Source organism: Mauremys reevesii, unplaced genomic scaffold, assembly GCF_016161935.1.
Source record: "Mauremys reevesii isolate NIE-2019 unplaced genomic scaffold, ASM1616193v1 Contig21, whole genome shotgun sequence".
Lineage (NCBI taxonomy): Eukaryota > Metazoa > Chordata > Testudines > Geoemydidae > Mauremys > Mauremys reevesii.
In genome coordinates, this window is record NW_024100831.1 from 94,857 (window position 1) to 116,778 (window position 21,922).

Sequence of the window (21,922 nt, forward strand, 5' to 3'; positions counted from 1 at the left end):
CAAGAAAGAGCTTGAAGGGGTACCTTCATTTGGTGCTCACACAGCATCAAGAGTCCTCAAGTCCATACAGGGAAGAGCCTCTCAGATGTCCTTAGCCTGGAAAATGCTTCAGTTGGAGCTAACACCAGATTGGACATCAGAGACTCCTCCACACAGGAGAGAAATTCTCTCGGTGCCTTGACTAGGCAACATACAAGTTGTCAGTCTCAAAACACACAAGTTCAGGAATCATTTCCTTCTGGTTACAAGTTTCCACACTGTCAGTGGGCAACAAAATCAAATCAGTTTTATGGTTTCTTTGTGCCCTTGCTAGGGTATCAACTTGATTAGACAAAGTTGCTACACCCTTTCCCAGCAACACACTAAGCAACAGTACCAGAGTCATTTGGTCTCTGGGATCTTGTTAGGACACTAACTGGATGCAACCTAGTTACAGTGTCACTCTCCCTAGCAGACACAAATTTAGGACCATTCCCTTTCTGGGCGTTAGTTGTAACCAGAACCAACTCTGAGACAACTGCACTGCTCTCAACCATCACAGGCTGAGAGGCACCTTCTCTCTGCTCCCCAGACAAAGAAGAGCTGGAGAAACCTTCCCCTTTAACAGACACACAGCTTGGGATATCCTTTCCCTTGTCCCAGCACACAGGACTGTTCACAGACAACTGCTTGGAGACTGGGGTAGCTTCCTCCATAGGCAAGTCATTGATATTGCTGTCTCCATGTAACTAGCTACAAAGGGGGCACAATCCATCGGTGCATCCCTTGGGCTGCATGAGGTGTCACAAGAACCTACCCACAAAACTGTGGGGAGTCAGAAATGTTACCGCTGTGGTAAGCTGGGTCACCCTGCATCAGAATGCTGGTGTAAGGACCTGGTGTGTCAACACTGTGGCAAAAAGGGACAGGTTGAGTGTGCCTGTAAACAAAAGAAAAAGAGGCCTGGGGTCTTGCTGACCAAAAAGGGAAATCTGCATACCCTAGAGCAGACCTAGGATGACCAAGGAGACACCTCATCACAAGAAGAAGACCCACCACGTTTTTGTCTTGGGCAGTGGGCTCACATGAATACTGGGTAACCCCGTTGTTGGACGGCAAACCTATACGCATGGAATTGGACACCAGTGCGGCCGTTTCATAGAATCATAGACTCATAGAACTTAAGATCAGAAGGGACCATTATGATCATCTAGTCTGACCTCCCGCAAAATGCAGGCCACAAAAGCTGACCCACCCACGCTTGAAATAATTCTCTCCCTTGACTCAGCTGTTACAGTCCCCAAATCCTGGTTTAAAGACTTCAAGTAACAGGTAATCACTGGTCTCTGAGACTGTGTATAAAGAAAAGCTACAGCATCTTCCGCTTAAGGCAACAAAAAGTGTTCTGAAGACGTATATGGGAGAAGCTGTGACCATGTTGGGCACTACTGATGTTAAGGTGGAGCTCAATGGATAGGCTGCTAAATTGCCACTGTTTGTGGTGAGAGGTAATTACCCAGCCTTAATGGGTAGGTCTTGGCTTAGGAAGATCCAGCTGAATGGGACAGAAGTGCACCAAATGACTAAAGAAGAAACCAATCTGAACGCTGTACTAAGGAAACATGCTGCTGTTTTTGGAGAGGCTCTGGGAAGTATGAAGGGAATCACTGTGACATTGAACATTAAACCTGACAGTCAACCAAAATATCTGAAAGCCAGAACTGTGCCATATGCCATCAGGCCGAAAGTTGAAGCGGACCTGGAGCACCTGGTCATAAATGGAGTCCTAATACCAATTACCCCTAGCCCATGAGCAACTCCTATTCCAATAGTGAAGAAAGATGGCTCTCTCCGGATTTGCGGTGATTTTACAGTCACTGTCAACTCAGTAGCAAAGAATCCTGTGGCACCTTATAGACTAACAGACGTTTTGCAGCATGAGCTTTCGTGGGTGAATACCCACTTCTTCGGATGCAAGCAGTGGAAATTTCCAGGGGCAGGTGTATATATAAGCAAGCAAGAAGCAAGCTAGAGATAACGAGGTTAGATCAATCAGGGAGGATGAGGCCCTGTTCCAGCAAAAAGTGAAAACCAAGGGAGGAGAAACTGGTTCTGTAATTGGCAAGCCATTCACAGTCTTTGTTTAGTCCTGAGCTGATGGTGTTAAATTTGCAGATGAACTGTAGCTCAGCAGTTTCTCTTTGAAGTCTGGTCCTAAAGTTTTTTTGCTGTAGGATGGCCACCTTAAGATCTGCTATTGTGTGGCCAGGGAGGTTGAAGTGTTCTCCTACAGGTTTTTGTATATTGCCATTCCTAATGTCTGATTTGTGTCCATTTATCCTTTTCCTTAGAGACTGTCCAGTTTGGCCGATGTACATAGCAGAGGGGCATTGCTGGCATATGATGGCATATATTACATTGGTGGACGTGCAGGAGAATGAACCGGTGATGGTGTGGCTGATCTGGTTAGGTCCTGTGATGGTGTTGCTGGTGTAGATATGTGGGCAGAGTTGGCATCGAGGTTTGTTGCATGGGTTGGTTCCTGAGCTAGAGTTACTATGGTGCGGTGTGCAGTTGCTGGTGAGAATATGCTTCAGGTTGGCAGGTTGTCTGTGGGCGAGGACTGGCCTGCCACCCAAGGCCTGTGAAAGTGTGGGATCATTGTCCAGGATGGGTTGTAGATCCCTGATGATGCGTTGGAGGGGTTTGAGCTGGGGACTGTATGTGATGGCCAGTGGAGTCCTGTTGGTTTCTTTCTTGGGTTTGTCTTGCAGTAGGAGGCTTCTGGGTACACATCTGGCTCTGTTGATCTGTTTCCTTATTTCCTCGTGTGGGTACTGTCAACTCAGTGTTATGTGCAGAGCAATACCCGTTTCCCCGCATTGATGACCTCTTCGCAGGCCTGGCTGGGGGACAAAAGTTCAGTAAGATTGATCTGAGTCAAATGTATTTACAGATGCATGTTGACGAAAAGTCCCAAGAGCTGTTGACTATTGTGACGCATAAGGGGCTTTATCGATACTGTCACCTACCCTTCGGAATAACATCTGCTCCTGCTCTGTTCCAGAGGGCATTGGACCAGGTCTTGTGAGGCTTGCCAGGAGTCCATCCTGGTCACTGGAAGGAATGAGGAGGATCATCTAAAGAATGTAAAGGCTACCTGACAAAGACTGGAAGAGTATGGCCTATGAGTCCGCAAAGACAAGTGTGAATTCTTCCAGCCCTCTGTTGAATATTTGGGACACATCATTGATGCTACGCATCTTTGTAAGGCCCCTGCAAAGGTTAAGTCTATTCTGGAGGCTCCCCCACCTCGAAATGTTAGCCAGCTTCACTCATTTCTAGGACTATTGAACTATTATGGAAAGTTCATCTCACATTTAACCACACTGCTAAAACCACTTCACAAACAACTTGGGCAGAACAAGACCTGGAAGTGGGCTGAAGCCTGTGATGTTGCATTTAACAAAGCTAAGGGTGCATTGCTAAATTCTGATGTTCTGACGCACTTTGATCCATCCTTACCCCTACAGTTGGCCTGCGATGCCTCCCGTTATAGAGTGGGAGTGGTCGTGTCACACATTATGCCTTCAGGAGAAGAGAGACCTTGTTTTTGCTTCACGCATTCTAAGCAAAGCAGAAACTACCTATGCCCAAATCGAACGTGAGACACTGGGAATCATTTTTGGAATTCAGAAGTTTCATCAGTACCTGTTCTGACGGAAGTTTACTCTTCTCACAGACCATTGACCTCTGGCTTCAATTTTTGGACCTCGCACAGGCATTCCCCCGTTAGCTGCTAGTCTTATGCAAGATTGGGTATTGTTGCTTTCCACACACACGTATGAAATAAAATATTGGAAATCCACTCTGCACGGCAATGCAGATGGTCTCTCAAGGCTACCTTTGCCAGTCAAATGTCAAGATATTGCCCAGAAGGAAATCTTTTACTTTGAACAAGTACATAACACACCAGTCACTGCTACTCAGGTAAAGAAGGCAACTTACGTTGACCCAATATTCTCCCAAGTTATGGACCTGGTGATGCATGGAACATCTCAATGAACCTCTCCAGTCTCATCCGACCTTGTTACCTACATGTCCAGGAGGACGGAGTTATCAATCCAGTGTGGTTGTTTGTTGTGGGGGAGACGTGTCATTATCCCACCACCATTGAGATCACAGATGTTAGAACAGCTACATTCCAGTCACCGTGGAATAGTGCACATGAAGGAAATTGCACAAAGCTATTTTTGGTGGCCTGGATTGGACAGTACTATTAAAGAGAAGGCAAGGGCTTGTATGTATGTCAGGGTGTGAGGAATGCACCCCAGTGGGCACCCCTACACCCATGGGACTGGCCTGACAACCCATGGCAATGTATACACATTGACTTCGCTGGCCCATTTGAAGGAAGTATGTTCTTGGAAGTGGTAGATGCCCATTCTAACTGGCCAGAAGTCTCTGTAATGCAGTCCACTACTGCAGAGAGTACTATCCAAAAACTACAGGGACTCTTTAATCGTTTTGATCTACCAGAACAACTAGTGAGTGACAACAGACCAGAGTTTGTCTCTCAGGAGTTTGAAATTTTATGAAGGCAAATGGGATACACCACATTACTTCAGCACCATATCATCCATCCACCAGTGGATTAGGTGAAAGGTTTGTGCAGACAATGAAACAAGCTTTGAAATCAGCAAGGGAACAATTGACCATTCAAAAGCATCTGGACACCTTCTTACTATCCTATAGAAACACACCTCATGCTACGACCAAGGCATCTCCGGCCTTTCTAATGATGGGACGACAGCTGCGCACTTGCTTTGATCTGCTGAAACCTTCTGAACCCCGACAAATTTTGCAATGTCAGCAGCAAGATCAAGTCATCAGGTGTACACCCAGAGCAAAAGACAGAACCTTTAGCCAGTTTTGGCTCAGAATTATACTTCTGGAGCTAAATGGGTCCCTGCCACTGTCATTGCTCAGACAGGACCTGTTTCCTACACTGTCCAGACTGCAGAGGAACTCACCTAGAGGCGCCATGTAGATCAGCTGTTGCCAGGTCATACCAGTCCTCAGGACACATCTTCAGTTGAGTTGCCTGACTTCACCACTTCCAGTGAGACACCGAATCAAGAGTCACCTGCTCCTGACTTTCCCCCTCCATTACTGCCTGCGGTGGAGATACCCCTCTGTCCGGCATGAGCTGATACCCTATCCTCACCCTTTCACCCTACAAACCCTGAGCCCATTGTCAGGACTGCGCCCAGGACACTGTCAGGTGCAACAACACCAGAAATCCACCGTAATCCACCTAGAGACAGAAGGCCTCCTCAATGTCTAAATCTTTAGCTAGGGCGAACCCACGGTTACAGGGCAAAATAATCCCCAGGGTTTAGCCGGGAATGGAGGCAGTCTACCCTCCTTCTCTAGTTAGTGTTTGCTTTATTTAGGGGATGCTCTCATTAAGGGGGGAGGAATATGTTGTGTATTTGATTGTCGTGGTAATAGAATCTTGTTGTTGCTATGGCAACTGAGTTAGATCATTAGGGGATAGGCCAGACGGTTTTGGCTGGTTTTTGATTAGTTCAGTGTGTCGCAATGGCTCTTTCCAGGTTTACAGCTCTCTGTGTCTCCAGTGATTTCTTCCTAAACTGTTGCCCCCAAGGATACAACACATCTGAGTGCCGGTGGTCACAGGTGTTCTCCAGAAAAGGCCAGGCCAGCTGGTCCTATGCTCCAATGGCGCTCAGAACTCTGAATCCTGTAATCCCAATTCAAATCTTGGTGGGACTTGCTGGCACTGCACTGGTTTTCTGCGAAGTCATGGAGGCCCTTCTGCTCAGCTCCCCAGTTGCACAAGAATTTGTCTTTTTCCTACTGCTGGGTTACTCATGCCCACTCGAGGGAGGTCTTTGGTCCGTCTGGCTTGACAGGATGGACCCATGCAATAGCTTGGGGTCCCACAACTTGAGTGTCTGGCTACAGATACCTGAAGTTCTGCGGGTTGCGTTTTTCTCTGTGTCACCTGATGCTGACAGGCTTTTGCCATTGCATCTCCACGCTTTTCCTCTTGCCCACCTCATTCTAAAAAAAAGGAGCGCCATGGCCAGGCTTCATAGTCAGGGGAAAGAACCAGGAGCAAGAGTCACAGGCTGGAGCACAGCACCACTTTCTTCCTCTGGGCACCTACAGCAGGGGTGGCTGGTGCTGACAGCTCTAAGGGAAGGCTTCCACACCAAAGAGCTCCATAGGGTGGGGCAAGAGTAGGGGGGACCATGCCTAACTGTGGTCTGCAGACACCTACAAAGACACTGGGCCGATCTGCTCCACACCTCCTGGCACTTCAAACACCCATTGCAGGCCAACCGCAGACCAGCACGTGGGGTGTCCGCTGGCGTTCTGTGGCCAGCATCAGAATGTTGTGGGAAAGCAGGGCTGGTCCCCAGGTGGGGGCTGTTACCGTTCCCACTCAAGGTCCTCATTCTGGTGGGGAAGGAGGAGATTTTTCGCCAAGCAGCTTTCCCCAGCTGGCGAGAAGCAGAGAAATACCCAGGGTTCCACAGGTGCTATCAAACCAGCCCCCTGAAGCATAGGGGCAGGCACAGATTAGGAGGAGGGAGACTGCTCTACACGCTAGCCCAGGCATCCACCCACTTTGGCAAGCTCGGAAGCCCAGAGGCTAGACTGGGACTATCTAGGACTCACATGCCAGTCTTTGCTTTCCCCAGCCCCCCTGGAGCCAGAACCTTTGCCCCCAGGGTTTTCAGCCAAAGTGAAAACTAAGGAAGCAGAACTACTATGGACTCAAACCCTCAATCATTAGACTCTGTTTTTAGACCTCACAATAACAGCTGTTTGAAGCATGTTTTTAGAACCATACATGAATTCCATTGAGAGGACCCCTAAACTGGGGGAGAGTCAGCAGCAGTTTGTAGCAGGGGGACATGGTGAAGCACGGGAACCTCAGCTGTGGGTTTGACACAGGAAAAGGCAGGTAATTGTTGGTGTGAATCTAGAGGGCCTGCCATGAGATGGCTGTCTGTTGCCCTCTTAATTCTGCATCACCCCTGCCCCTTACCCTTCTGTTTCGCCCTCTGTGATAGAAACCAGCAAGGGAAGTGGAGTCATTGCCGCTTCATCATGTACACCGGAGAAACATTGTTCCTTACATCCTCCTTATTAAGAACATAGAACAGGGGTAGGCAACCCATGGCATGCGTGCCGAAGGCAGCACTCAAGCTGATTTTCAGTGGCACTCACACTGCCCGGGTCCTGGCCACCGGTCCAGGGGGGCTCTGCATTTTAATTTAATTTTAAATGAAGCATCTTAAACATTTTAAAAACCTTATTTACTTTACATACAATAGTTTAGTTATATGTTATAGACTTATAGAAAGAGACCTTCTGAAAACGTTAAAATGTATGACGGGCCCGCGAAACCTTAAATTAGAGTGAATAAATGAAGACTCGGCACATCACTTCTGAAAGGTTGCTGACCCCTGACATAGAACATAAGAATGGCCAGACTGGGTCAGACCAAAGGTCCATCTGGCCCAGTATCCTGTCTGCTAACAGTGGCCAGTGCCAGGTGCCCTAAAGGGAATGAACAGACCAGAGCAATCATCAAGTGATCTATCCCATTCCCAGCTTCTGACAGACAGAGGTTAGGGGCACCATCTGTGCCCCCCCTGGCTAATAGCCACTGATGGCCCTTTTCTCCTTGAATGTATCTAGTTCTTTTTTGAACCCCGCTATAGTCTTGGCCCTCACAACATCCCCTGGCCAGGAGTTCCACAGGTTGACTGTGTGTTGCATGAAAAAAAAACTTCCTTTTGTTTGTTTTAAACCCGCTTCCTATTAATTTCATTTGGTGGCCCCTAGTTCTTGTGTTGTGAGAAGGAGTAAATAACACTTCTTTATTTACTTTCTCCACACCAGTCATGATGTTATAGATCTCTATCATATCATAGAAGATTAGGGTTGGAAGGGACCTCAGGAGGTCATCTAGTCCAACCCCCTGCTCAAAGCAGGACCAACCCCAACTAAATCCCCCCTTAGTTGTCTCTTTTTCAAGATGAAAAATCCCAGTCTTATTAATCTCTCCTCATATGGCAGCCATTCCATACCCCTAGTCATTTTTGTTGCCCTTTTCTGAACCTTTTCCAATTCTAGTATATCTTTTTTGAGATGTGGTGTGTAGTGGGGGCGGACTGCCCCACTCCCTGTGAGAGTGGGCTGTGGCAGGCCAGGGCGCCTGCGCAGACAGTGAGCCAATCAGAGAAGGACTTATTGTGAGCCAATCAGGGCCCAGTTTGGAGACAGCCAATCAGGGCCAGGCTCAGGCATATATAAAGGCTGCCCAGAGCCGGAGCAGTCAGTCTGTTCCAGGCCTTTGACAGGGGAAGATCAGTCTCCAAGGGAGGAGACTAGCACCATGGACAGCGCAGTGCTGGCCAGGCTCAGGGAGGCTAGGGAGCTTGAACCTGTAGCCTGCCAGGCTGCAGGCCCTGAAGGGAAGGGCCTAGCGGGTGCAAGGGGCTGTAGGGGAAGCGGCCCAGGGAAACAGACAGCGGAAGGGGAGAGAAGGACAGCGAGGCTGATGCCAGAGGGTCCCTGGGCCGGGACCCAGAGTAGAGGGCGGGCCTGGGTCCCCCCCTTCACTCCTTGCAGTGCACCCAGCAATTGGCCGTAGGGAGCGGCCATATTGCTACGTCAGATCCCTGACAAGAGGGATTGGACTCAGAGGGCGGTTGGATATAGTGACCGGGGTGTGGGACTGCTGATCACTGACCCCCCAGAAGGGGGTGCAGATGGACTAAGGGGCACTGCCGCAGGGCAGTGGCCTCGAAGAGGACGCCGCCGAGCACGCAGCAACGTGGGTCCAGAAACAGTAACAGAGGGTAGAACGACGGACGGGACACCACCAAGAGGGGGCGCTCCACTGGAAAGAGCTAATTCCCAGAGTCACCAGCACGAGGCGCCGCAGGTGGTGAGTCCGGCCCGTTACAGGGTGACCACATCTACACGCATTATTCAAGATGTGGGTGTACCATGGATTTATAGAGTCTGAGGTATACACAATATTCATACAAAACATTCAGAAAATCCCACTTCATCACAGAGGTGTCAGTGGGGTCTGAGCTGAGCAACAGCACAGGGGAAGTGAGGAGGTTTGTCTTTGGAAAAATTAAACTGTAAAATCTCTCCCTGTGTTCCAGCAAAAGCCTCTCATTTATCACTTAACATCCTCCCTCCCGGCCATGAAAATCTCCACCCATGCCCTGGAATTCAGAGACCCCCCTCACGCCAATGCAGATTTTTATCTTTTCTTACTTTTCCTTAGCCTCCTACACATCTTTTTCCCATCAAAATGATCAAGGACATTTAAAATGAGAAAAAGAAAACAAACTAAATCAAAACCAAACAAACCCCCACCGATCTCCCCACCACACACAGTTTGGGTCTGAATTTTTCTACTGAAATTTTGAGGCAATAGACCTCAGACCTTGTAGCGGGTTCACTACCCGCTCCGACCCTGGAGGGGTTGGAAAAGCCCTGCAGAGGGCTGGGGCTGGGCAAGGTAAAACCCTGGCTGATTGGGGGAAGTGGCTGCAGCTGGGGCCATGCCCCAACCTGAGCAACAGGGACTTTTAAGAAGGCCAGGGAGCCAGGAGCAGCAGTCTCCCTCTGCCTGTAGATGGAGACAGGCCTGGCTGCTGGGGAACTCACCCAGGGGACCTAGAGGGAGGCAGGGCTGGGGAAAGGCTGTAGGAGCTGGGAGGCCCTAGACCAGCAACTCCCCAGGCTGTAGGGCCTGGTCCTAGTCCCACATAGGTATTGTGCTTGCAGAAGGGCAGCTGGAGGCTGCCCGTCCAGACCCCTTGTCCCCTGTGATGATTGGCTGATACACTGCAGTTGGCCCCAGGGCGTGGGGGCTAAACAGAGACTGCCTCTGTCGTGGCTACTGACAATGTGGGGATAGGGAGTGGGGGTTCCCTGGGGGTGGGGAAACCCAGAGACTGTGGGGCACTGCAGGAGGCAGAACCCTGGGATAAGGGCACTGGGGTCCTGGGAGGGACAGGGGGGCCAGTGACACACGGATCAGTGGCCTGCAGAGGGTGCTCCTGGGTCGAAGAGCTAATCCCGAGGACGACCAGCAGGAGGTGCTGACGGGTGAGTCCCTGCCTTGCTACAGACCTCTATTGTCCATAAAACAAATGCAGGCCTCCCATGCAGTAACTAGGACTTCTACTACTGAGCCACCCATGCTCTAGCTTCTCTTGTGAGATTTCCAGCTGCCCAATACAGCTGTTATTCCAGGGGAGCAATTCTTGTTTCCAGTAAGCATTTTTCTCAGCCTCGTTCTGTGCATCACAGATTTCTCTAGTGAATTGTTCTGTGGTCCAGTGATCCTCATTCAAAGCACGTTAGAACCTGAGAATCCTTGCCCTCTTCCAGGTTGTGGGAGGGGAGACTTTTAAAAGTGCTCTCTGAGCTATTGCATGTGATTAAGTAAAAAGAAAAAGCCCGTGTAGCAAGGCGGCCTGGCTCCCAACCACACCCGAGAGGGCCGAGCCAGAACAGATGCCTCAGTGGGCGGAGTCACCGCTGCCTGTCACCGCCCCCCGGAAGTCAAGGGGCGGGACAGGAAGTATAAAGGCCCGGCCCCAGCGCTCAGTTGCTGCCCGGCTGCTGGAGAGGACAGACGCTGGTGCCTGAGCTCCTGTTGGGCCGAGCCTTCCCCGAGCCCGGTACCCTGAGGAGCTGCCTGAGTGTCCCCTCGCCCCGTGTCCTGAGGAGCAGCCCGACCTATCCAGCGCTCAGTGCCCCGAGGAGCCCATGGTGTGGGACACGGCGGAGGACGCTAGAGATGAGCAGGTACCAATGGAGGGGGAGATGGGAAGTAGCCCGGGGGTAGCCGACCCCAGTCTGGCTGCAGCAGACCTCGAGCCAATGTCGGTGTGTTGCGGTCAGGACCCCACTGACACAGCAGCAGACTGACTGCCGCTGTTAGGGCCCCGGGCTGGGACACAGTGGAGTGGGCGGGCCTGTGTCCCCCCTGCCACCCCACTCACGGGTGGCATCTCCTCCTCACACCAACGCTCAGGCGTAGGAGCCTGGACTTACTGTCGAGTACTGTTGGTGCCCCGCCCTGACCTAGGGCTTGGGCTTAAAAGACTGTTTGTTTTGCTCAGCCCCTGCCTGAGGGTCTGAGCCCCTGACCTGCTGTATGCTTGCTCAGCCCCTGCCTGGGAGTCTGAGTTCAGGACTACTGCCTGTTGCCCCGCCCTGACCTAGGGCTTGGACTTTAAAGACTGACTGTTTACTTAGCCTCGTGTAGCGAGGCGGCCTGGCTCCTAGCCACACCTGAGAGGGCCGAGCCCCCACGCTGGACCCCTACAGCCCTATTTCCCCTCTGCTTTAGGAGGCAGGTTTACTGTTTGAATTCCATATTTCAGATTACTTTAGTGCTGAGCATTGTGGTTATTTATCAGTTATCTGGAATTGCAGCTTTTGTTTCCCAATAGCTGTGGTGGCCAAGTGGTTAAGGCACCGGATTGGAAATCCACTAGGGTTTCCCTGTGCAGGTCCAAATCCTGCTCACAGTGAAGACTGAGTTTCAGATGCACTTCAGGGCAATAAATCTGTACAAGGTTCTGATATATTTTCAATTCATCCCCTCCCAAGGAAACCCTCTTCTGCTCTTAAGCTGTCATGGAATAAAAGAGAAGGTTGTCTCATGGATCAGAAATGGTTTCTGAGATAGTAAACACGGGGCAGCAATACAGGGTCAGGTTTTAGGATGGAGAGAGGTAAATAATGGTGTCCCCCAGGGATCTGTACTGGGACCAGTCCTGTTCAGCGTATTCATAAATTCTCTGGAAAATGGGTAAACAGTGAGGAGGCCAAATTTGCAGATGATACAAAACTACTCAAGATAATTAAGTCCAAAGCAGACTATGAAGAGAGAGGAGCTCACAAAAGTGAGTGACTGACTGGGCAACAAAATGGCTCATGAAATTCAGTGTTGATAAATGTAAAGTAATGCACATTGGAAAACAGAATCCCAACTATACATATAAAAATCACAGAGTCCAAGCTGTTGCCACTCAAGAAAGAGATCTTGAAGTCATGGGAGTCTTCCCACCCCCACTTCACCCCCTTCCCAAAGTCCCATCCCACCTCTTCCCACCCCTGCTTTACCCTCTTCCTTTGAGACCATCTCTTTCTCAGAATTTACATGATTTGAAACACATAATGAGCTCAAATATGCCGAAGAAATACATCTTAAGCTATTGAAAGTGATACAGCTCCACTCCCATTGCCTGGCTGTCATCTTGGTAGTTCCCTCAGAAATAATCTCCTGGAGATAGACTTCAAAACTCTACAAATTCTACTCTGCCCCCATTGGGCTATATAAAATAGATGTGTAAATTCCCCCCTACAATTCCCTTCCAGGAAAGGGGTTTAAATAAATTGCAGCCTAAATTTGCCATGGATCTTGGTGTGATTTCTTTGTTATTGTTTTGGTGACCTAACTTCTGACTGGATGTTATAAATAGTATGGGAAATTCTTCATTTAAAGTTTACTGGTTATTTTCCCCATGCTAATACATTCCAGATTTTCAAATAGTTGAGAATAAGTAAACATGTTTACAGCTGCTAATCCATCCTTTCAGACCCTCAAACCTTCTAGATGACAATCTTTTGTTCCTTTTACTGGGTTCTCTGGGAACAGAGGTTTATTGGTTTTCAGCTTGGGCCTATCTGTTCCCAGAGTCCCAAAATTCTGTGCACAAAGAAGTGGGGTTAATAATGAAGCACTTTTGTAACTAGGCCCAGGTAATAACCAAAGAACATAGAAATTGACCTTTGCTGTTTTTATGTCTGTCCATTGGCAGAGGAGGTGTGAGAGTCAGGCTAGGAAATGTAGCCAGCGACTGTGCTAGGATGGGATGAATTACGGATCTGGTGCATGGAGGTCTCCTGTTAAAGAGCAAAAGGGGAGAACCTGTGATGTGCTCTGTCCAAGAAAGGTTATGAGAAAGAGGGAACAGGGATCCTGGTGCCTCTCTGCAAGGAAACCTCAGACAAAGCCTCTCCTCTTGGACAGGAGCAGCAACTTTCATATTAGAAGTTAAAGCCAACTTTAGATTAATAAATTCATAGTTTCAAAGGCTCTAAGGCCAGAACAGATAGCCCTGATCATCTAGTCTGACCTCCTGCATAACACAGGCCTAGAACTTCCCCAAAAGAATTCCTGTTTCACCACGGTCCCACATGTCTTCACCTGGGGCTGGGTCTAGTCATGCGGGTAGAGCTCAGTGGTAGTGTGTTTAACTGCAGACCAAGTGGTCCTCACTTCAAATCCAAGTGCTGCCTTTGTTAATAAGCAACAGATTTAAAACAAACAAAAGGAAGTATTTTTTCCAAACAACGCACAGTTAATCTGTGGAACTCTTTGCTGGAGGATGTTGTGAAGGCCAAGACTATAACGGAATTCAAAAATGAACTAGATAAATTAATGGAGGATAGGTACATCAATGGCTATTAGCCAGGATGGATAGGGATGGTGTCCCTAGCCTCAGTTTGCCAGAAGCCAGGAATGAGCGACAGGAATGGATCTGTGACGTTATTGATATAAACTGGGACCATATAGAACATGGTTTGCAACCAAGGTCCTGTGGTGGCATCAAATCTTGGGTAAAGGGGGTCATATAAGGTGTCTAAGACCAGGTTATGGGTTGCTGGTTAGGATTATGCTGTCTGTATGTCTGTGTATCATTTTGTAGTTGAAGTTATAAGTATTGGCTCTGTACTGTCTGTATTTTATATTGTGCTCTGCTTCTGGGTGACACCGCAGACAAGCTGGTGTTAGCCCTGCCTAGCCTGCTTGATGGCCCATTACGGACCATCAGCTACACAATTGACCCATGGAGAGAAGGCAGACACGCCTTGTGACTCAGCAAAGTATGCAGGGACTGGCCCATGTGACTCCAGACTCCATTTTGCTGTAATTTTCCACAGTAAGGACAAAGAGGTTCTTGCACCTGGAAAAGCATATATAAGGCTGATGCCTCATCTCCATCTTGTCTTCAATCCTGCTTCTTACCTCTGGAGGGACTTTGCTACAAACTGAAGCTCTGCACAAAGGACTGAATGACCCATCCCAGCGGGGGATGTTCCAGAGACTTGATTTGAACCTGCAGTTTATGCCATTACTGCTGCAAGCCTGAACTAAGAACTTTGCCATCACTGTATGTAATTGATTCCATTTAACCAATTCTAGCTCTCAGCTCTACCTTTTTTCCCTTTATGAATAAACCTTTAGATTTTAGATTCTAAAGGATTGGCAACAGCGTAATTTGTGGGTAAGATCTGATGTGTATATTGACCTGGGTCTGGGGCTTGGTCCTTTGGGATTGAGGGAACCTTTTTCTTTTATTGGGGTGTTGGTTTTCATAACCATTCATCCCCAGGACGAGTGCACTGGTGGTGATACTGGGAGACTGGAGTGTCTAAGGAAATTGCTTGTGTGACTTGTGGTTAGCCAGTGGGGTAAGACCAAAGTCCTCGTTGTCTGGCTGGTTTGGTTTACCTTAGAGGTGGAAAAACCCCAGCCTAGGGCTGTGGCTGCCCTGTTTGAGCAATTGGTCCTAATTTGGCACTCTCAGTTGGGTCCCGCCAGAACCGCACTGTCACAGGATCACTTGATGATTAGCTGTTCATTCCCTCTGGGGCACCTGGCATTGGCCACTGTCAGAAGACAGTATACTGGGCTAGATGGACCTTTGGTTTGACACAGTATGGCCGGTCTTGTGTTGCTTATGTTCTTAGTTTTATGAACCAGTCCTGGTTATAAGAGGAGCAGATGGTTTCAAAAGACCACTCTCTTGGATTTGGGAATCCTGGGCAAACTAATTCCCTTCCTTTAGAGAATAACAGAAAAGCCCATTTCCTCCTTCTTTCTATTCCAGGCTTCATTCCTTTTTCCAAAGACTCGCCTCAAGGGAGCACAGAGAGATCCATGTGCACAAAGTGTTCGTCCAACCTGCAGCAATTGAGGCATGCTCTGTCCTCAGCCAGCAAGAACAGACCTTGCCAGAGAAGCAAATGCTCATGGACCATCCTATCAGGCATGAAAAGACTGTGTGTCTGTAGCCAGTCTGACAACTCAATGGCAGATAGCGATGAGGAGAGAACAATTTCCTCTCCAAAAAGGTGGACGCGCTTTTCCCTGAAGAAGAAGTAGTAGAAGAAGAAAGCAGCTGAGAACCAGGTGGAGTCAGAGTAGGTGAAGCTCCAGGAGAAGCCAGACAAAGTCAAACTGGATCTTACAGGTGAGGATTCAAACCACATGGTTAGCGAGGAGCATGTGAGGAATACTCACACCAGTCATTCTACAAGCCTTATACATCAGGGCCTTTCTCACGGGACAGCGAAGGGTACCTCAGACTCTGGAATCCATTTAGTGACAGATCCTCTTGGAGAGGGTGGCCAAGGTCCATCGCTGAGGTGGGGAGAGCTGAGTGTGTCAGGTCACCCCCCTCTGGGGGTCTGGCACTGTGGGGTGGGGAGTACTAACATTGCTCCAGGCTGTAAGGAGAACAGAGAGGCTGGACGTTGTAGAAAATCATTTCTTGTCTCCTGGATCGGGTCCGTTTCATCAGTAAAATGCTCCAGAGGTCTCAGCACATCGCAGCTGGGAACCGTAGCAGAGCTGAGCCATTACTTCTTGGGGGGTTAAAGGCAAATGAGGCCTGTTGCCCATCACTGACAGGAAAGGTGTGCAAGGGGAGAAGACTAGAATACACCATTGAAAAGAAACAGGCCCCTAGGTCCGAGGAAGCCTCGTGTGGTAAAAGCCCCCAGCAAAGAGTCATGAGATCGGAGTTCTCTGCTTAGCTGCCAACAACCTTCAGTCTGACCCTGGGCAATTCACTTCAGGGCTCTGTGCCCATTTTCCATCCTCTGTAAAGCAGGGATACTACATGGAAAAGGGAAATGTTACGAATGTTTCTTTCTGCTCCAGGGACGAAGAAGGAGGCGTCGGAGTCGCAGGGGAAGTGGGAAAAAGGGAGCCCAGAAGAGCAGGAAGAAGAGCGCACTCCCACCCCCTCATTACCAAGCAGCTCCCATATGACCATGGTAATGACGCTTTGTGACTGTGCTATTGGAAAGCCTCCCCTGCTGGGTGTATTAATATCTCCCGGAGCTGGGATCTCTGACAGGAGACCTACCTGCCCCTTGCTCAGGGAGCTGAAAGGAAACACTCTTCACGTGTGATCGACTCCAGCCAGTCTTGACGAGTTTCTCTGGGTTGCTTGAACGAGGCCCAGGTTGACAAAGGGGTTCAGGCACCTCAGGAAGTTCAGAGGTGCTTAGTGGGATTCGCAGAAGTGCCTGACTCAGGTGCCTGATTCTGATGCACTCTCCATGGGACACAGGCACTGCTGAAAATCCTACCAGGCCCCTCCCTGCACTTGTAGGGGTAACCCACACACCTGCTGGATGGGGTGTTCTGGCCCGTCTAGTGGCACCAGGACCACTTAGAGACAGAGATCAAAGGAGTCTGCTCTAGAGCCTTAGCTAACAGCCGGTTGGGTTTTAGCTGCTGCGGGAGAGGCTCCTGCACTAAACTCCAGAAATCCCAGGTTGGATCCCCTCTGCCAGGAGTATCTATGCGAGTGTGTCGCTCTGGTGTGCTCTACTGCATCCTCAGCTGCTGGCGTCCAGGACAGACGGGGCTAATCCAGCCACGCAGGCCAGCTGCAGTAACACTCAGGAGGTGCCTGAGACACCAGGGCAAAGGCCTTCAGCACCCCAGGCCCTGGGTTTAGGTGACCCTGGAACCAGTCCCCCTGCAGTAACATTGTGCCCAGTGAGTTCTGACCCACGGGGGGCTGGCCCCAGAGGCCCACGGTTTGGGATTCTCCTCAGCCAGGCAGACTTGCTCCTTCAGTCGAAGCTACTTTCTGTCCTGCCGGCGATTCCTGCCTGTTTTGTGGCAGCCCCACACGCTGCAGGGTGGGGAAGGAAGAGGCATTTCCGCTTGGGCCCTGTTCTCAGTCCTTTCCTCGCAGACACTGTGGGCTGCTAGAGTTGCTGAGCCAATCTGCTCAGGCGCTCGGGGTGGGATGGGACATGGGGCAGGTTCTGCAGTGACCCCTCGGCTGCACTCAACAAGCAACTTGACTGGGCTTTGCAGGCTATTGAGGCTTTCTCAGCAAAAGCTGGGCTTCCTGGGGGAAGGGGCTAGAGAGGGAGGAAATGGGGTGCCCTTGGGGTCCCAGCACCGGCTGAGAGGCTCCCATCTCTTCTCAGGCAGGGGGGAGGGGGAAGCGTATGAAAGACTGAGGAAACCTCGGCACCTGTTGAGGTTTGTTAAGAAAAGGGCTCAGCCGGAGTCTCCACGCTCACGGGGCGCTGCCAGCCTCCCGCCGGGACAGACTGTTCCAGGGCAGCTGAGTGATGGAAATACTCAGTCCCCACAGGCTCTGTCCCTCTTCATTGCAGACCCCCGGGGAGCAGCTTCCCTCAGCCCAGCTCCAAGCCCTGCTGATGAGAGCCGTGAAGGGTCTGACGACACCCACCCTGGAGCGATTTCAAGCCGCCGAGGAAGAGCTGAGGACCATCGTGTCTCTACACGGAGACAAGATGGAGAGAGTAAGAGACTCCCGCCGTGGGGCAGGGGGATGCTGCGCAGAGAGGGGGAGGGGAGAATTTCCTCTCCTAGGAAACCGTTCCTGGGACACACGGGCATGGTGCTGTGAAGGGTGGCTGAGCCCCTTTCCCTTCATCGCTTGGCCGCGGGGATCCGCGGCGTGAGGTGTTTGACCTGTTCTCTGCCCGCTGGAGCTCTGACACGTCCCTGAGGACAGCCCAGCCCCACTGAAGGGGAGCGATAGCCCCAGCCCTGGCAGCGCAGCACTTACCTAGTCTGCCCAGGGGCCTCCACACTGGTTTCCTCAGACATACTGCGGGGCCTTGTTTTTCCAGCTGAAGGATCAGGAGGAATTTGGCTTTGCACTTTTCTCTCTGTCTCTCCCAAGCTCTGATCCTGCTGCCCATCCCCACAGGATCTGAGTGCCTCCCCCGTGAATTAGACTGGCCTAGGGAGGTTTCTGGCAGACTTCATTTCTACATCCCCTGGGTAGGAGGCTCTCAGAGTCATTATTCCCCCTGATTAATGAAGCTCCACCACCCTCCTGGGAGGTAGGAATTCAACCCGTTTGACACCTGGGGAAACTGAAGCCCAGAGAGCTCCTTGAGTTGCCCAAGCCTGCGCAGGTGGGGTTATCGAGAAAGGAATCAGGGTTCACGTTCCCTACAGTCCTTTAACTGTTGCCTTCAATCGCTCGGCCTGGAAAAAGGTGACATTCCTGCCCTTCCCCAGATACCGCCTGCCCATGGCGCCTCAGTGCAGACTTATTCCCTTCCTGGGCTTTGGCTTTCCTGGAAACTCGGAGACTCATAAACAAACAGAATCCTGAGCCTGAGCTTCCTCCCCAAACCTGCCTGTTCCTGGGGTTTCCTGCAGGTCGTCCCTGTCTCTGGCTGAGTTCCCTGTTTCCAGCAGGTCCGAGGGGGGAGATAACAAATGGCCCCTCAATCAGCAGATTGATTTGTGCAGGGCTCTAACTCCTGCTAGCAGAACAGGGCACCAGAATCCAGCCACCCAGGTTGTAGCTCCTGCTCCTTGTTCGAGAGAGGAAAGAGCAATGACCAATTCCTCATGGAAGAGCCCTAGGGGGCGGCTTGTCCCTTTCGGGTCTGTCTACCCTGTGCTGCAAACTCTGCAGCAGGAGCCGGAAAGCCTGGCCCTATGGACGTGGGCTCCCAGGGCTGGCACTGTGGGGCCAAACGGCAACGCAGCCTCTTCTGGGCTTGGGCTGGAACTTGAGCTCTGAAGCCTGGGGAGGAGGGGGCTTCAGAGCCTGGGCTCCAGCCCAAGTCTCCATGTCTGCACTGCTGTTCCCAGTGCCATAGCCTGAGCCCGAGGTTAGAGAGCCGGCTTTGAGATTGGTTACGGCAGGTTTTAAAATCCCGCAGTGTAGAGGTTCTCCTTAGGGCTGGGGCCTGGAGCTGGCTAGCCCCGTCCAACTAGCCCTGCCTGCCATCTCTGGGATGGGCTCTGGGTACATCAGCTGGGTCTGGAGCAGCGCTTCTCTACCTGGGACATCCTCAGGGCCAAACAGGTGGTATTGGACGTGCCCCACACAGCACATATGGGGCCCACAATGGAAACTGGGTTGAGAAGCACGGGTCTGGAGGAACTGATTGTGCTAGAGAGATCAGCAGGAAGTTGCAGAGATGGAGGAAAGGCTCCTGCAGGGAAGCCCTTGAGAGCAGGGCTGAGAGCAGTTTGCTAAGGCAGGGAAGGCCCTGGGACAGCAGGGGAGTTTGGGCTGTGCCCACGGTAAGGTTTTGGGGAAGGCTTTTGTGTGTTTCTCTGAGCTTTAAGGTGCTAAACCAGACCTCAGGAAGGCTGGGGTTCCTGGACTTGGCTCCTCCATAATCTCAATAAAGAGGCTTGACAAGATGGGCAACCGAGGTGAGAGGCGGCTTGCAGGGCTGCCAGGAGGGGTTACCTGGGAGGTTGCCACTCATTGATAAATCCATCCCTCAACTTTCTGGCATTCTTCCAGGTTGGAGACGTCGTGGGACGCATCTTAATCTGGCTGGACAACGTCTGTCATCCCAGAGCCAGAAAAGCAGCGCTGAGGGCCACGGCCTTGCTGGCTCGTTCCCACCCCCAGGACGTGGTTCTGAGCTGTGTGGCGCACACGCTGTCCTCGGACAGGTAGGGAGCTGCTCTGTTATCACCTCAGGCCATTATTTCTCTTCCTGCTCCTACCGACAGGCCACAGTCCGGGAAGGGTCCGTCGGGCTCACACAGTTGGAGGGAGTTTCCTGCTGTGCAGAGAGCTGTCCATGCTCACCAAGAGGAGATGCCCAGGCCCAACCACTGAGGAGCCAACCCTCCTCCTGCACTCCCCAGGATGGAGACCTGCCAGTTTTCTGGAGAATTCCAGCACTGTCCTGATTTCTATGGGTCACCCCACTTCCTCTCCCGTCCAGTACAGGGCCAATAAATGACTTTGGGGCTCACTCCACATCCCTGGCTCATGAGGTCTGGCTGCTCCCTATTGTGTGAGAGAAGGCAGAGATGGAAAAGGCCCATGAGGTCCATCTGTCTGTCCCCTGGGGACCAGTGCAGGATTGTTACCTGCAGTCAGATCCCTAGTTATTCCATGGCTGAGGAAGTGGTGAAAAAACACACTCATCCTTATGGAGCTGCGCAGCAGAGGTAAATCTCTTCAGACAAAGTTCTAGACCTAATTGTTGCTAAATAAATACATGATCCACACGTGACCAGAGCGTAAATGCCGTGCAGCCTGCCTGAGTCTGCAGACAGCCGGCAATAACAGCTCTGAGAGGGGTGAGTGCCTCTTTTCATCTCAATACGTTGTGAACTCTGAGTCCTGCTGGTTATTGCCAATCGCTTTGCAGAGTCATCCAGCTGAGGTGTTTATAACACAGTTCCCATGTGCCTAGGGGCCGTGAAATTCAACTGAGGACAGCCCGAGGTCAAAACTCCGGCCTTCCTCCGCATCCTCTGCAATGCAGTTCTGCACTGACCATAGACAAATCTGTGTCACACGGGAGAGAGAATTGAAGAGCAGCATGAAAGAAACTGAATTTCTTACCCAGTTCCGTTACCAGAGGAATACAGTGTTGGTTTTCATATTGATTTGAGTGTTTGATTTGTAAACCTTTCAGGTTTGAATTCCTTGAAGCAGCCCCAGTGCTTTCCAGGGTCTGTGCTCAGAAGCTATAGAAACTCGGCAGCGTTGGCACAGAATTTCAGTCAAGCTTCCTGAAGACCTTAAATCCAGGCCATTTGCTCTTGGTTTGTCCAACCTAGTTCTCAGTGTCCCCAGGGCTTGACCACCATCTCCAACCTTCCTCACCAAACTTGGAAGCCAAATGACTGGAAGCCTTTTGGATCTGTCCGCAGTCTTCCTGTGCGGATGCCTGGGGGGACCAGGAGCGGTTAGATCAGCAAGAATGGAGAGAAGAGAGTAGGGGGATTTCAGTACTAGTTTCCTTCCAGCTCTGTCACACTGGGCAGTACAATCTCCCCTTCTAAGCTCCTGAACCCTCTCCTATCAGGGCATGTTCTGAGTCAGTGTCTGACCCGTCAACCACACTGCAGTAGGATTCAGCTGCTAAGAGACACTTGGCCAAATGCTGTGTCTCAGTTACACCCCCAAATAGCCAGAGGAACTCCAGTGAGGTCAGGCAAGTTCCTCAGGACTGACCCTAGCGTAACAGAGCAGAATGTTGCACAGTCTGGTGCTCACACGGTGCTGGTCACTCTGTGGTCAGATCATGGTCACTGTCCTGGAAACAGCGGTGCTAGCTTCAGGAACAACAACCCATTAGGGGAAAGGAATAAATACAACCTTCTCTGACGGGACTTGCCCTGCCTCAGCCTCCCTGCACCAATCGGTGTCTCCTCTCACAGATGCCTTTCCTGCCCGCTTTCCAAGCCTCTCCCTGGGGAGGGCAAGAGGTGGCCAAGCAGGGAAGGTCTCACTTCTCTTTCTGAATCTGCAGATGTGCCATTGAGCTGTGGAAGGCCTTGGGGGAAGAACCACAGCTCCCCAGGGAGGTGCTGTAGCAGCTGCTGGACAAGCTCCAGCAGAGACGCCGGGAGGAGAAGAGCAGCAATGTGTCCCTGGCTGTAAGTGAGATTTGAGATGTCACTTTGAGAACCTGCCACTGCAGGGAGGATGGTGCATCTGTGTGTGTGGGAGCTTCACCCCTTCTTAGCTTCAGGCCACAGTGAAGCCGACCTGCGTTACCTCGGCATACAGCCGCCACAGCAATTCCATCCCTTGTTTGTGTCTGCACTTTCAGCAGTGCACTT

General features: G+C 50.9%; 1 protein-coding gene across 2 annotated transcripts; it reads left to right on the plus strand.

Annotated features, from left to right (window-relative positions):
• The first annotated feature begins 15,180 nt into the window (after positions 1 to 15,180).
• LOC120393513 (maestro heat-like repeat family member 5) lies at positions 15,181 to 21,688 on the plus strand. 2 transcript variants are annotated; one of them, XM_039518111.1, is made up of 5 exons: positions 15,181 to 15,326; positions 16,019 to 16,134; positions 17,503 to 17,652; positions 19,635 to 19,789; positions 21,610 to 21,688. In XM_039518111.1, the coding sequence occupies exons 2-5, from the start codon at positions 16,126 to 16,128 to the stop codon at positions 21,671 to 21,673; spliced, it is 378 nt and encodes a 125-aa protein (XP_039374045.1). In that variant the 5' UTR covers positions 15,181 to 15,326; positions 16,019 to 16,125; the 3' UTR covers positions 21,674 to 21,688. The 2 variants fall into 2 exon arrangements, 1 of the variants encoding a protein (XP_039374045.1); XR_005592056.1 differs by lacking the exons at positions 19,635 to 19,789; positions 21,610 to 21,688 and adding an exon at positions 18,039 to 18,179 and having other exon boundaries at positions 15,190 to 15,326.
• Positions 21,689 to 21,922: the final 234 nt, after the last annotated feature.